Here is a 13,475-nt window from a genome sequence, read left to right as displayed (position 1 = left end):
AAATATTAGTAGTACTATACAAAGGATTGATTGGATTTCATCTGCAATAATGGATACAATTATGACCAGCTCTATTAAAATTAGAATGAAACGGGTACACAGAAAAGCTGATTTGTGTGAGAAGAGACTGAAAAGGTTGGCTTGATTAGCCTATGAAAATAGAGACTGAAAGAGAATATGCTCTCTGTTTTTAAACACATAGGGAGTGTGAATAAATGCATCATTGTCAAGGGCTAGAGGACAAGGTTGGCACAAGAACAAATGAGTTCGAATTGCCCATGAATAAATTGAGGGCAAAAGTTAGCAGAAGGTTTCTAATTGCCAGAGACATCAGAGTCTGGAAAAACTCCTTCTTTGAGGAAAGAATGAAAAAAAAACCCAAAGCTTTTTAAAGAACAGTTTATGGAAAAAGATCCAACAGGTTTGCCCATCATAGCACAAGAGAGGACTGGGGGGCCCACAAGGTTCTATTGAAAAGCTATTTTCGATGAACACATGTTTTTCCTAGGAGAGGCTGGTCCTTGGCCAATGCATTCAGCTTGTTCATTGTGTTTCAGCCCAATGCACTCCACCACGAAGAAAAGCATAGAGCATGACAATGTTTTAAGCTTGAGCAGCTAAATCAGTTCTTAAAATCACAGCTCAGTTCCAGGAGCTCATATAATTCTGCATTTTAATAGAGATAATTGATTAATAGTAGCATTAGAAGTTCATTTGAACATTTACATTTTCCAATGGTGACAGCAGGTCATGTGTGAAATGCTACCCTCTTTGGTACAGGTTGGTGACCAAACTGCCACCTTGTTTTTTCAGGTGGGCGAGAGCCAATGGATAGACTGACTTAGCCCTGCTTTCTCCAAACCCTTGGATTTTTTTTCTCTGTGAAAGCTAAAAATTGTTTTCTCATTGTCCTATCAATTTTCTCTGTTTCATCATCCTGCCCAGCAGCTCAGAAACCTAAAGGAGATATAGTGGAGACAATGATTATGCAGTTCCAGATTTCCCTTTACTTGTCTTGGAGCTTCATCTACTTATGCCTTCCCCTCAACTACTCCTCTTTGGAAAGTGCTGAGATATTCAGGATGGGCATAACACAAGTATGCTATGGGGTGGGCCCGGGGGCCGCAGGGGGGTGTGCAGTGGTCACCCTTTCCTGCTCTGCCCCTGCTCACTGCTGCTGGCTTTTGGAGGAGGAAAAAACACTCTCCTCTCTGAGCCTCATGAAAGATGTGATGTAGATGTGGCATGCACTGGAAAACAGGGCATGTCTAGGACATGATAAATACTGGAATCATCTTCTTGGCCCAAAGTTAAGATGTTTTCATAAGAAGAGGTATTGCTGCCTTTGGTGCTTATTACAAGAGCATGAGAATAAATTCTTTCCCTCCATGTCTCTCACTACTGGTGTGGTTGCTCTGTGGTGAATAGTAAGATTCTGCCCAGGTTGCTTATCTTAAAATAATGAGACAAAGCTGAACAGCAGTGTATATTAGGTGTGCAATATACAGTCTTGCTTCCCACTGGAGACTCTGCCTAATATCTTGAAGTGATCCTCTTCAACTCCCTTTTCCTAATTTATCTATAGAAAGCTATTAATTTAAAATAGCATTTCTTTCCTTATTTATTTGCCTACTTGGACAAAATGTGCATCTGATTTTACCCTTGTTCCATTTGAAATAGGACAGCTTCCCCTTTATTCCAAGTTCAGACCAACAAAAGAAAGGTTTGGAATTATATATGGAACTCCTGATTTACAAAAAAACCCAAACCACATAACCTAACCTAAATTTATACAGGTGCCAATTCAGTTCAACTTGGCCAACTTTGTAATTTTTTTGACATTTGGTGCTTGTATAACAGATCATCTGCCATTCTTATATCATTATACTGTATCTTCCTTTGAAGTGCAAATGAAAATTGTTTCCTCTCATACAATAGTTGCTTTATATAGTTTTCTTAAGTCAGATCCAAAATTCAAGAATGAGAGATGATATTGGAGAGTCATTATATAAAAGACTTGTCACTCAGTCAATGCCAAATATTAAAAAAAAAGACAAAGAAATAATAGCAAATGACTGAAGTTGAATTTGGGTTTGCATGGCATTGCTTTGTTGCTAACCTAAAATCTGAATTTATGATATAATCAGTGGAATTTACAGCATTTAAAATAATAGCTGTCATTAATCTATTGAGGTATATACCTTCTTGGCAAGCATACAAAAACCTCTTTGGTGTTTAGATTCTGTTATTAGTTCTCTGGTGATGTATAAAAATACGAGGTAGTAACCTAAAGGTTAAATGAGAACGCTTTAATTTAATTAAAATGCACCAAAGAATGCTGAACATAGAAAAAATAAATACACTTTTCAGGCAGAAAAGATAAATGTTTGAGCAGCCAAAAGTCAAAATCTCTTTTAAAGTATTATTTAGCAATGTAACATGGCCATGCAGGTATCGGTTTTTACATTATTAGAAGCAGCCGAATAGTCTTGCTGTTTGGGCATGGTGTATAATGAAACCAGGCAAACTTTTTTTAAATCCTCTGAGAAAAGGTATAGTTTAAAATCACGATAAGAAGTTTCTTGAGCTCTCCTTTCTGATTATATTGAAAGTATTATGAAGAAAATCACATGCATTTTGCTAAAACAGCATTTTATTTTTTTTACCTTGCAACTAGTGAAATGATACAGACTAAATGAAAAGATGGCATCTTAAGCTGAGAGAAACCATTATCTGTGGTACATTACAAATTAATCGACCAGAAATGCAAGATATTATGCTGGACACAGCTGATGCCATGTGTTATATTCATTTGAAAAAAGAGAATTCTATATTTCATAAAGAACATTAATAACAGATTAATTCAGAAACTATGACAATCTGTGAAGAAGAATAAAATACTTTTACTGTAGTCAAGAGAGTAGAAGTTAAAATTTACATCTCATGTATTTTTCTTCCAAAATTGAAAGGAAATAAACCAATACCAGTATGCCCAAAGAAATTTCTTCAAATAATTAATTTAAAGAATGTTAACTGAAGCTCCAAAAAAAGCCAAAATTACAAGGATAGTTGTCTTAACACTTAAAGAGCTGCTTTTTTCAAAAAGCTTGGCTTCCTTTTGACAAGAAAGATTCTATAACTTGAGTTCAAGTCTATCTCCTGTCCTAAGTTCTTGTTTACGGGCATAGATCAGGAGGTTAGAGGCAAAAGAAGATGACGGCATTTAGTTACAGGTATAACAGCAGAGACATGCTGTATCCTGTAAAAAATGAAAGACTATAAATACACAAATGAGAGTCAGAAACATTCAATGAACTATGGCTGTATGCAAGGGTGTGTTAAATGCAGGCTGGTAACAGGAGCTGTTCAAGCTCCTTGAAGGGGTATCCACAAATTTAAATGTCTAGAAAGTCTGGGTCATCAGCCTCTGTAATTAAGACAGATTATGGACAAACAGTTCAGCGTGATGGAAAAGAGATTCTAGTTAAAAGGAATGAGCAATTTTGTAGATTATTACTCCTGCTTTACAGAAAAACACAGACACAGAACTGCCTTGAAAACTACCAGCTGACTCTGTTTGAGTCATCAGAAAAAGTCCATGTTCAACTAAAGTTCAAGTTCTCATGTGAAGGCTGGAGTCGGTTGCTGTTGCTTATGAGCCCACGCTCCTCTTGCTCCGTGTTCCCCGAGGACCTCATTCTTCGGTGGTGTAAAACACCGTGTTCCCAAACTGCAGGAATTCATACAATGTGAAGAACTGTTTTTCTGGTTTCGCTAACCTGCCTTGAAGTTAATATTTTAAGCTTAATATTTCACACATTGATGTATTTAGTTATTTTTTTCTTGAAAGTATGTGTCTGTAGAGCTGAGTCTTCAGCTGTAAGCCTTAATAGGTACCCTATGGAGTAAAAAGTTGGTTTAAAATTAGGTCTTGCTTTTAAACAAGCACATACACACCTAGAATGCTCTAATGCACTTTCTTTGCCCTTTTGGCAAATGATGTTTACTAACTTGCACATTGTTTATAGGTTCTTGATACTCTGTTTCCAGGAAATGAACACTTAAGGCCTGAATAATTGTCTGTACCTTCACAACTCCTAAGTAATGTTACACTTAGAAATACATCATGGTAGGACTTCCTACTGATTTACACATTACCTGCCAAGGATGCTGCAAAACACTTTTAAGTAAAAGATAAAAGGTAAAAGGAGAGGGAGAGGAAACTCAAAATGAAACAACTAGGCCTGGTTACATCTACAAAGATTTGGTGAGGTTTGGGCACAGTACATTTTAAATTTTTGCAATTATTGTAAGGGTGGTGTGTCAGTTGATTTAACGAGCATGCATACATTCTTTTTGAGGCTGTGGCAGAGCTTGACAATAGCTGTGTAGCAATCACATGCCTCTTGGTCCTCTCTGTTTATTTTTCATTTATAGTCTGGTGGTAACATTTCTGTATTTTAACTTTTATGCATATTCTCTCCCTTGCCTTATCTTCCAGGAAATAAATGATGTGGACGTGCAGGAGCTGGTGAGAAGGTCAATTGGAAGGTTGACAATTATTCGACAGACATTTCCAGTCCCCCAAAACATAAGTCAGCGCTGTTTCCGTGGCAACCACAGAATATCTTCATCACTGTGTGATCCGAAGGACCCTTTCTCCCAAAGCATGGAGGTAGTTCATATACCAGTCTATTCCCACCTGGGAACTCTCTTTCTAGATAAGTTCAAGGTTTTTCCACAGGGGCTTAGTGTAATTTAATGTTTATTTTTCATGTCCTCTCTAACATATAGTTTAATAGTTCATGGCATGACAAGAAAATACTAGGATGGGGAGTGAGCGTGACTGATGGACAATTGAGAAAAAAGTCCAAAAAAGCCACCTGATCTCCGGGCAGCAGGGCAGTTGTTTTGATTTAATGTTTATTTTTCATGTCCTCTCTAACATATAGTTTAATAGATCATGGCATGACAAGAAAATACTAGGATGGGGAGTGAGTGTGACTGATGGACAAGAACAACTTGTCCACTGCACAGCAATTGAGAAAAAAGTCCAAAAAAGCCACCTGATCTCCGGGCAGCAGGGCAGTTGTTTTGTTGCCCTGCTAATTTTTTTTTTGGTCATTCAAGTGTCACGGTTGTATGTACCTAGATCTATGCCTATGTTCCAAAAAGGCCTTATTTTTAAGGTTGTTAATTACAAATCACAATTAAACTATAAGAACCTTCCTACCACATGAAATCAGCAACAGGATCATGGTCACTGTCCTCCTGACTTCACATAGTTTTTCCAAGAGCAAGTCCTCTATCTCTTTTGTATATCTGGTGAGATTTCATCATGACAAAGGTATGGCAAATCAGGAGTGTGAAACTGGCTTAAGATGTCAATTTTACTTTCGGGTTTTTTTGCATGGTCGTTTATGACGTTGTGGAAAGTTGACTACATTGGCAGCGGTGCAGGAGGGGCATATCTGACTTAGCAGCGAAGAGCAGTCCTCTTGTGATGCTGAAAGAAAAAAGAGAAAACAGTTGGACAGAAATAGGGAGGTGTTGAAGAGTGTCCTTGCTTAAAATGAAAATATGTAAGAGGAGAAGAAGGAGAAGTGTGGCTGGTCTTGCCCTGTTTCAGCTTACCTGTAGGAACCTTTGTCTCACCAATTGTTCACAAAGCAGTCAGTAAGCAACTGTTGATGACGTGAAAAACTTTGACCATAGCACACTGCAGAGTGATCCTATTAGAATTCTTAAACAGGGCTGTGTAAGGTCAATAGATGCATAGGATATCTCTAGAGGCTATTTAGGAACTGTGAAAATTCTTTAGGTTGCGCCATTCTGTTATGGCAACATGGTCCTAGGGGGAACTTTGGTAGTCTATGGATAATGCGTAAAAACTGGGGGTGTGATTACATGCAGCCACTAGAGATTGCAGAGAGCAGTTTTCATGAAGAAAGTTAGTGACTACAGCAAGGCGGAAAACAAGAATTGTGTATTGATGGGAGGCTCCACATTTTTATTTATTTTTCTCTTCAACTTCACTTTCATTTCATTTTCACTTCAACAGTGAACTGAGTCTAAGAAAGAAAAGATCTAGAAATCAAAGTTTGTTCTCTACAAATTGGAAAAATCCATTTAATATGTTAGATTGGACTTTATACCTTAACCTGTGCTTCTTGATCAACCTATAGCTTGGAGAGCTGTAATATTACTATTGAAAGCTTTCATAATGTTTTGGTTCAAAGGAATGATGGAAGCTTGACTGGTTTAACTGTTCTGCACAGTTGAGTTGCTTTTTTCATGCTTTCCCCGAGATGGCTGCACTTCGTTAGTAGCTGAGTGAGACAACACTAAAAAAATGAAAGGAAGAAAAGCTCTGGCAGTTCCCCCTGTGTCTGCGTAGAATGCACAGACCTTTGAGTAGCTGTGGGGTTTGTTTGCTGCTTCTTTGTTTTCCCCAATATTATAAATTAACTTCTATTCCAGTGGGGAGTTGGAACAGTTTATAAATTGAAATTTCTAATGCTTTTTTTTTTATGCCATCGAAGTGTGACTAATCAGAAATATTCTCTGGAAATTCTAAGGGTGGATTTCTTGATTTATTTTTTCTGAAATACTCCCCCTAAAGTCTGTGTGAATAATTAATTTTTTTTCAGCATCTTTATTAAAACACTGAAAAACATTTTGGTGAATATCTCTCATTGTGTCTCTGGGATTGTCCTAGTCGAAACAACTTCTGTAAATTTTTGTCATTTTGGAGGTGGGAAGTTAAAAACTGGATTCACAGAAGTATTTAGTACCGTAACCCTTTTGTCTAAAAACTATGTGCAATATCTTAGGTATACATAAAATAAACACCGTTAATCCAGATTAATCGCTCATACTTAAGCTGATTGCTAAATACCTTTCTTCTACACACTGGAACAAAAAAAATCACATCTGAATTTTGAATTGCATCAACGGGAGGTTATGCAGTTAGATACTTCTTGCTAATGCAAGTGTCCAGCCATTAGTCTAAGACTTGGAATAAACAAAGAATCAGTAATGGATACCAGGCAATGCGTTAAATGTCCCAGTAAATTTACATGGGAATAAATGAATAACAGTGTAAAGTGACTTCAAATTACAGCCCCACTCTGTGCATTGGGACAGTTACTAATGAAGCATACTTCTGGTAGTCACAGGGAAGGGTGATTTTGAGAAGCAGAAATTAATTGTAGTGTCTTTGTCATTTGTCGTGGTGTAACCCCAGCTGGCAACTAAGCCCCACACAGCCACTTGTTCGCTCCCTCTGTGGTGGGCTGGGGGAGAGAATCAGAAAGGTAAAAGTGAGAAAACTCATTGGTTGAGATAACGACAGTTTAATAGGGAAAGCAAAAGCCCCACACGCAAGCAAAGCAAACCAAGGAATCCATTCCCCACTGCCCACGGGCAGGCCGGTGTTCACCCATCTCCAGGACAGCAGGGCTCCATCACGCCTGACGGTGACTTGGGAAGACAAACGCCATCACTCCCAACCTCCCCCCCTTCCTCCTTCTCCCCCAGCTCTATATGCTGAGCATGACGTCATACAGTGTGGGATATCCCTTGGGTCATTGCAGTCAGCTGTGCCGGCTGTGTCCCCCCCCAACTCCTCGCGGGTGGGGTGAGAGGCAGAAAAGGCCTTGGGGCTGTGCAAGCCCTGCTCAGCAGTGACTAAAACAGCCCTGGGTTATCAGCACTGCTTTGGTCACAAATCCAAACCACAGCACTGTACCAGCTACTGTGAAGAAATTTAACTCTATCCCAGCCAAAACCAGCACACATTGCATTATCAGTGATTGCTGTAAAAGCTAAGCTGAACTGTTAATGAAGGAATAACAATGCTTAATAATTGCTGAACTCTGTACTCCTGAGCCCTGTTAATACTTGATGAAGGCCCAGCTATATTGCTGTTAGATTAGTGAGTGCATCCTTCCTCATCAACTGTGATGATAGTCTTCTATTCCCATGATATTAGGTTATGGAGGGTACCTTGAAAGCAATGTCATTTTGTTGGGAAATTATGACTTCGCATCTGTAGCCCTTCATGTACTGATTTAGTCTCATTAGTGACCTTATTGTCTCTGTTCTCTGGAGGTTTTGTTTATTTTTCTCCTTTGGCCAAGGCTTATGTAAAATAAATTTACCTCACAGCATAGTAATATTCCTTCTCTTCCCCTCAAACAAATGTCCCTGTGATGCTGACTTCCTTGGGGAAATACTGTTTTAGCTGAAATGCTTTGAATTCTTCATAGGTTTACAATACACAGACAAAGCATCGAAGTTACTTTAAAAATACTTGATTAATCTGGACCCAGATCCTCAATCCATGCTTTTAATCCTGTTGTGCACAGTGATGCCTGGCCTGTGCATCTGCACAAAATAAATTAGTTCCTGGGTGAATACAGAAATGGAAATATTCACAGCCACTGGAGTCATGGGAGAAGCTCAAGTAAGAATTAAGAAGTGACTTCCAGAAAGAGGGAGCAAAGGATCATTATCATTTAAACAAAAAGGGAAATAATGATCAGTAGTTCTGTGCGTTTGGGGTACTAACAATGTAGAGTTGTAAAGGCAAGCAATAAAGGATCCTAGGAGTTTATCAGGAGGGGAAGCAGCAGGACCATTAGATCTCCTTCAATAAACTGTGGAAGGAAAAATGCCTCAGGAAATTCTGGCAAGGTAAGGAAAAAGACGACCTCCTTCCTGGATGCTAGGCAGGGAAGGAATCTGTCACAAAACCTTCTTGTGAGAACTGTATGGAGCAGATTATGGATGACACAGGCAAAGCCAGCATAAAGATGAAATTTACATAAGAAAATAAAACATAAAAATTAGGTTATATGGAAAGGAGTAATTAGGCAGGAAGAGAAGCTTTTCTTCCCCTCCCCCCCCCCCCCCCCCTTTTTTTTTTAAGGTGATGTGTGGATTTGCCAATCTGTGTCTCAGATCTTCAGCATTATTGTGCTTCATTGGCATACACTCCCTCCCAATGGCCACAGGACTTCCCCAGTCTTCGGATATTTTTAAGAGGCAGAATAGGGGCATTCTCCACAAAGCTGGCATACTTTCGTATTGTAAGCTTCCTTCTTTTAAGGTTTTGAGCAGACCATCTGTATGGAGAAACCCTTACACAGAGCAGTCAACATATTCCACAAATCTGGAAAATGTCATTTGGTTTGTCTGTGACTAATGGAGAAAAGACACCAGCAACCTTGCCTCAGTTAGCAAATTGCTGTTGGCTAATTTGTTGTCAGGCACTAGGAATGCTCTACAGCCCCTTCCTAGTGCAACTGAGGAAACTGAGTTTCCCTCCGTAACTTCAGGCCCTGTGGCTTTGAATGACCAATAGATTATGTAAAAATAATATTCCCAAAGGTCCTTCTCATTTCTGAACATCATTTCTCTTCCCAAGAACCTCTGTTCAGGAGAGCTGAGGTTTCTTTTTATGACAGTGTTAGGAACTTCAATGTTCCTGCCATTTGAGGACAGAAATGACTGGAATAAAACTATGTTGTAAATTACTTGTTTCAGAAATGTTCATGAATTCTGAGATTCTGTTCTTTTACATTAGATTGTATCTTTCACGTTTAACTTTGTATTGTGTTGCATTTAAAAGTACATATATAGAAATAGTACATGAGTAAGTGGAAGTGTTACACAAGTAATTTCTTGAGTTCAGCCATTCTTTCTTTGATGCCAAACTGGAACTTCCTCACGCCGTATGTGCATAACTGTCCTCACGGTGAAACAAATACACATTTACTCAGTGAGAGTTTTGTACTGCAAGGAATTAACAGCCATGCCAGATATTCTGACAGGAAACACTACAAATTGCAGAACCGACATGCAGCTGCACACTGAGAAAGATTTCATTGCATCGTATTTCATTCCAGAAATTGCCTCAGTCAGAATTGATGGCAAAAATCAGGAACAAAACCCATGATGAAATTATTTATTTTAAATTTTCAGAGTCTCTCTTTTTCAAAAGAACAAAACAATCTTGAAGAGAATTTGATGGTGTCCAAATATCTGGTGACTGAAAAATTGAAAGTTGCAGGCAACTGGTTAAAAATAAATCTGTTTACGCTCATGAGCAGGGCTTTAAATCCTGCATGCGGAGTTATGCCAGTGATTGGGTTGCCTGTATTTCACATGTGTAGTTTGTGGCTGCAAATCACTTGTAGTGTGACAGCCCCTAGTTGCAGTTTTTACCAGAGCCAAAAATATGACTTTTTGACTCTTACAGTTTCTTCTTAATGCTAAATAAGTCATTTGATTACCAGAGGATTATGAGTGAGGCAAAGCAAATGATAAATACTGGGTGCTGACAGGAGACCACAAATGATAATGCTAATTACTCCCCTTTCAATGCCTTTGCAGATTTCAAACCTGTATATATATGACACTGTCCTCCTGTTGGCGAATGCCTTTCATAAGAAGCTGGAGGACAGAAAGTGGCACAGCATGGCCAGCCTCACCTGCATCAGGAAGAACTCTAAACCCTGGCAAGGAGGACGGTCGATGTTGGAAACCATCAAGAAGGTACCTTTTCCCTGTGTTTCCTCATCTTTGATTTCTAAAACACTTGCATTGGGCAGTATTTCCTTCTGAGGTGCGTACTATTCTTGCTGGTACCAGCAGTGTCTTTTCAAAGCAATAGTTTTGATATGTTTACAGTTTCTGAATGAAAATAGTCTTTAATTGGTTTTGGGTTTTTCCGTGTCGTAATGAGCATATTTGAAATGAAGTCAATGAGTTTGTTTACCAAAACTACCCAACTAGTAGAATTTTCAAGTCCGAATAATATCCTATTGAAAAACTGTTACCGGTTAGGAGGTAAAGCAGATAAATTTACTATTTTATTTGTAAAAGGAAAAAAAAAAAAGGTTGCAGAATTACACTTGGGTAATGTTCTGTGGAATTCGCTGTCGCACTGTTATTGACATTAATATAGTGAAATAATAGAATTGAGAGTGAGGAAAACCCTAACTCATCTAGTCTGTATCCTGCCATTGCAGAACAGTTCCCTATAACAGTCTCTACAGTGCTTTATCCAATGGTAAGCACTCAATGCTTCCCTGTGATTATTATTTCATATCTTAATCATGCTCATGCCCAAGGTACTTTTCCTGTTCTTCAGTCTTTAAAGATATTTTTTCTTAGTTATTCCCTTTCTTCATGATGTTTACAGCCTCCACGTACTTAGACATAATTATCACAGCCTTCCTGGTCAGTATTTAGTTAAAATATGCATAGGTTGGTAGTTTACTCTTCCTTGTAAGTTAATCATTTTGGTCTCCTTATGTTATTGATGTCTTTCATAAAACCACCTTCTTCTCATTTGTCTGCATGTACTTCCTGATAATGTATATTTACATTTGAAGTGCTGGCAGTGCCTATGTTGTAAATACGAAAACCCTAGGACAGTAAAAACAACAAAACAAACAAAAAAACCCAAAACAAACAAACAAAACCCCATAAAATTAAAAAAAAAATGGTGCTTTATTTATGGCTTTTATTAAAAGAACATAAAAAATAATTTAAAATATAATGTTTCAAGAAGTTGCTGTTCTGTGTTAGGTCTTTAATTACATAAGAAATTATGATGATGCTGGCAAAGCGTAAGGCTCTTTTGAACTCTGCTTATTTTTTCCCTAGTTCTGGGTCAATCTACATTAGCTCTAAAACAGATCAAGGCTTTCTTTGGTGGCTGTCCCCGATTTCCATTCTGATAGTTTGACATCACGAGACTGCAAGGATAATCCAGGACACATTTCTTATTTCAGGGGCAGGATATGTCTTTTAGGAACTCTAAACTATATTGCTCTTAATCTATCAGAACAATTTCAAATTCACATTTGGCAGTCCCATGTATTTTAAGCTAAGTTTCAGGCCAGGCTCGTTCTGGAACATTGCTTCTCAGCTTCCATTTTGTAAATACTATTGCACACTTTTTCATTAATAAACTAAAAGCTATTTCTGCTTACTGAAATCTGAATAGGATGCCTGAACTGGAAAAGTCAAAATACCCACTTCCACTTTAGAATTAGAATTACTGCCTGAGCTAGAGTTTCAGGCAAAGTCTGGTAGCCCTGCTAGCATCTCTAAATTTAGAAGTACTCCACCATGGAAAGGGCTGCTGACTGTTTTGCGTTACGATTATTTGCTTGCTTGTGGTGTTTGCAGGTGTGAGACTGATCCTGTTTTCCTACATAAACATCCTTTATGCTGTTTCTTTCCACCATCTCATCTCTTTGCACCTCAGAGTTTATTCCATTCTTTGCCACATCATCCTAGCTATCCAGTTTATCTGCTTCCCATTCTGACCTCCTGAAATGATGAGGTTAGTAAAACAAACTCCTCCTGTGACCTTTCACGGAAGAGGTGCACAGTGTTGAAGATCAATTTATGTGGCTCTTAACCCTGAAACATGAAGAGAAATGGCCAGCAGAAATATGAAAGCATTCAAGAAAGCAGGAGCAAGTGGAAATTCCAGGGTTGTGGTTAGCTTGCTAAAAAATGAATCAGATGCCAAGGAAATTTATGGTGTGTGCGGCTAAGCAGGCTTGCGTCCTGTTGCTTTTGGGTTTCTCTGCAATTTGATTGAGATGCCTTTGATAAGAAGTCATATTATTGGTGTAAATTGGATAATCCAAATACTCCTTATACGGCATTGTGCTGGCAGACATGAATTTCTAGAAGTAACATGCTAAAAGTCAAAATTTAATCCAAAATGAAATACAGAAATTTCCTGTGTGTATGTCCATACCATTTCAATCCCTAGGCAGGGGTAGTCTAGAGATTGCAGCTGAGAGCTGGAATTGCACAAGAAAGAGGAATTCTGCTTTAGTTTTGTGGTCTACTTTCCCTTTTGTTTCACTAAAGCACTTATGTAGAGGAACTTCAGAATCACAGCTGTTTACTTTTGAAATTAAAAAGTTGACTGATGAATGTCTGATGAGGTATCAGAAACCAATAAAATTAGAAAGTAATGAAGGGAAAAATAAAAAACACTTCACTCTTCTTGAGAATACTTCTGGTTCGATCTTGGTTTTTTTCTTTAAACATCTTTTCTCTCCTCTCTTCTTGGAACATCCTCTAAAACCAACTGAAATGAAAAGTTTTTCTCAAAAACGTACCAGTTTTCCTTAATTTTGAAAGAAAACAGGAAAAAGTTACAGTGTGGTATTTAAATATGTTCTGAATAAAAGGTTCTGCATTTTCATTTTGAAATCACTGCTGTTTCAAAGATGTAGTGTATAATGGAATATCATAAGAAGATATCATTATAGTTCAGGGTGAAGATACATTCTGAGACTTCTTAAATGCTCCTGGAAAAAGAACTTCCATTCTCTGCACAGCTTTAGCGCTACCTTCATAACAACCTCCATCACAGAGATGGAATCACCGTCTTGTCCCAGATTGTCCCTCACCTCAATGTAGTTTCAGTGGGTGTC

General features: G+C 38.3%; 1 protein-coding gene across 1 annotated transcript in view; it reads left to right on the top strand.

Annotated features, from left to right (window-relative positions):
- Positions 1-13,475, top strand: part of GRID2 (glutamate receptor, ionotropic, delta 2) — a 228,769-nt gene that overhangs the window by 4,520 nt on the left and 210,774 nt on the right. Inside the window, exons 3-4 of the mRNA XM_009696005.1 lie at positions 4,502-4,675; positions 10,399-10,560. Of these exons, the coding sequence (XP_009694307.1) occupies positions 4,502-4,675; positions 10,399-10,560 (336 nt within the window). The remainder of the gene's footprint in view (positions 1-4,501; positions 4,676-10,398; positions 10,561-13,475) is intronic.

The sequence above is a fragment of the Cariama cristata genome, unplaced genomic scaffold (genome assembly GCF_000690535.1).
Source record: "Cariama cristata isolate BGI_N322 unplaced genomic scaffold, ASM69053v1 scaffold10292, whole genome shotgun sequence".
Classification (NCBI taxonomy): domain Eukaryota; kingdom Metazoa; phylum Chordata; class Aves; order Cariamiformes; family Cariamidae; genus Cariama; species Cariama cristata.
The sequence above is the reverse complement of the archived record's forward strand: the minus strand, read 5'-3'. Positions and strand labels throughout refer to the sequence as shown.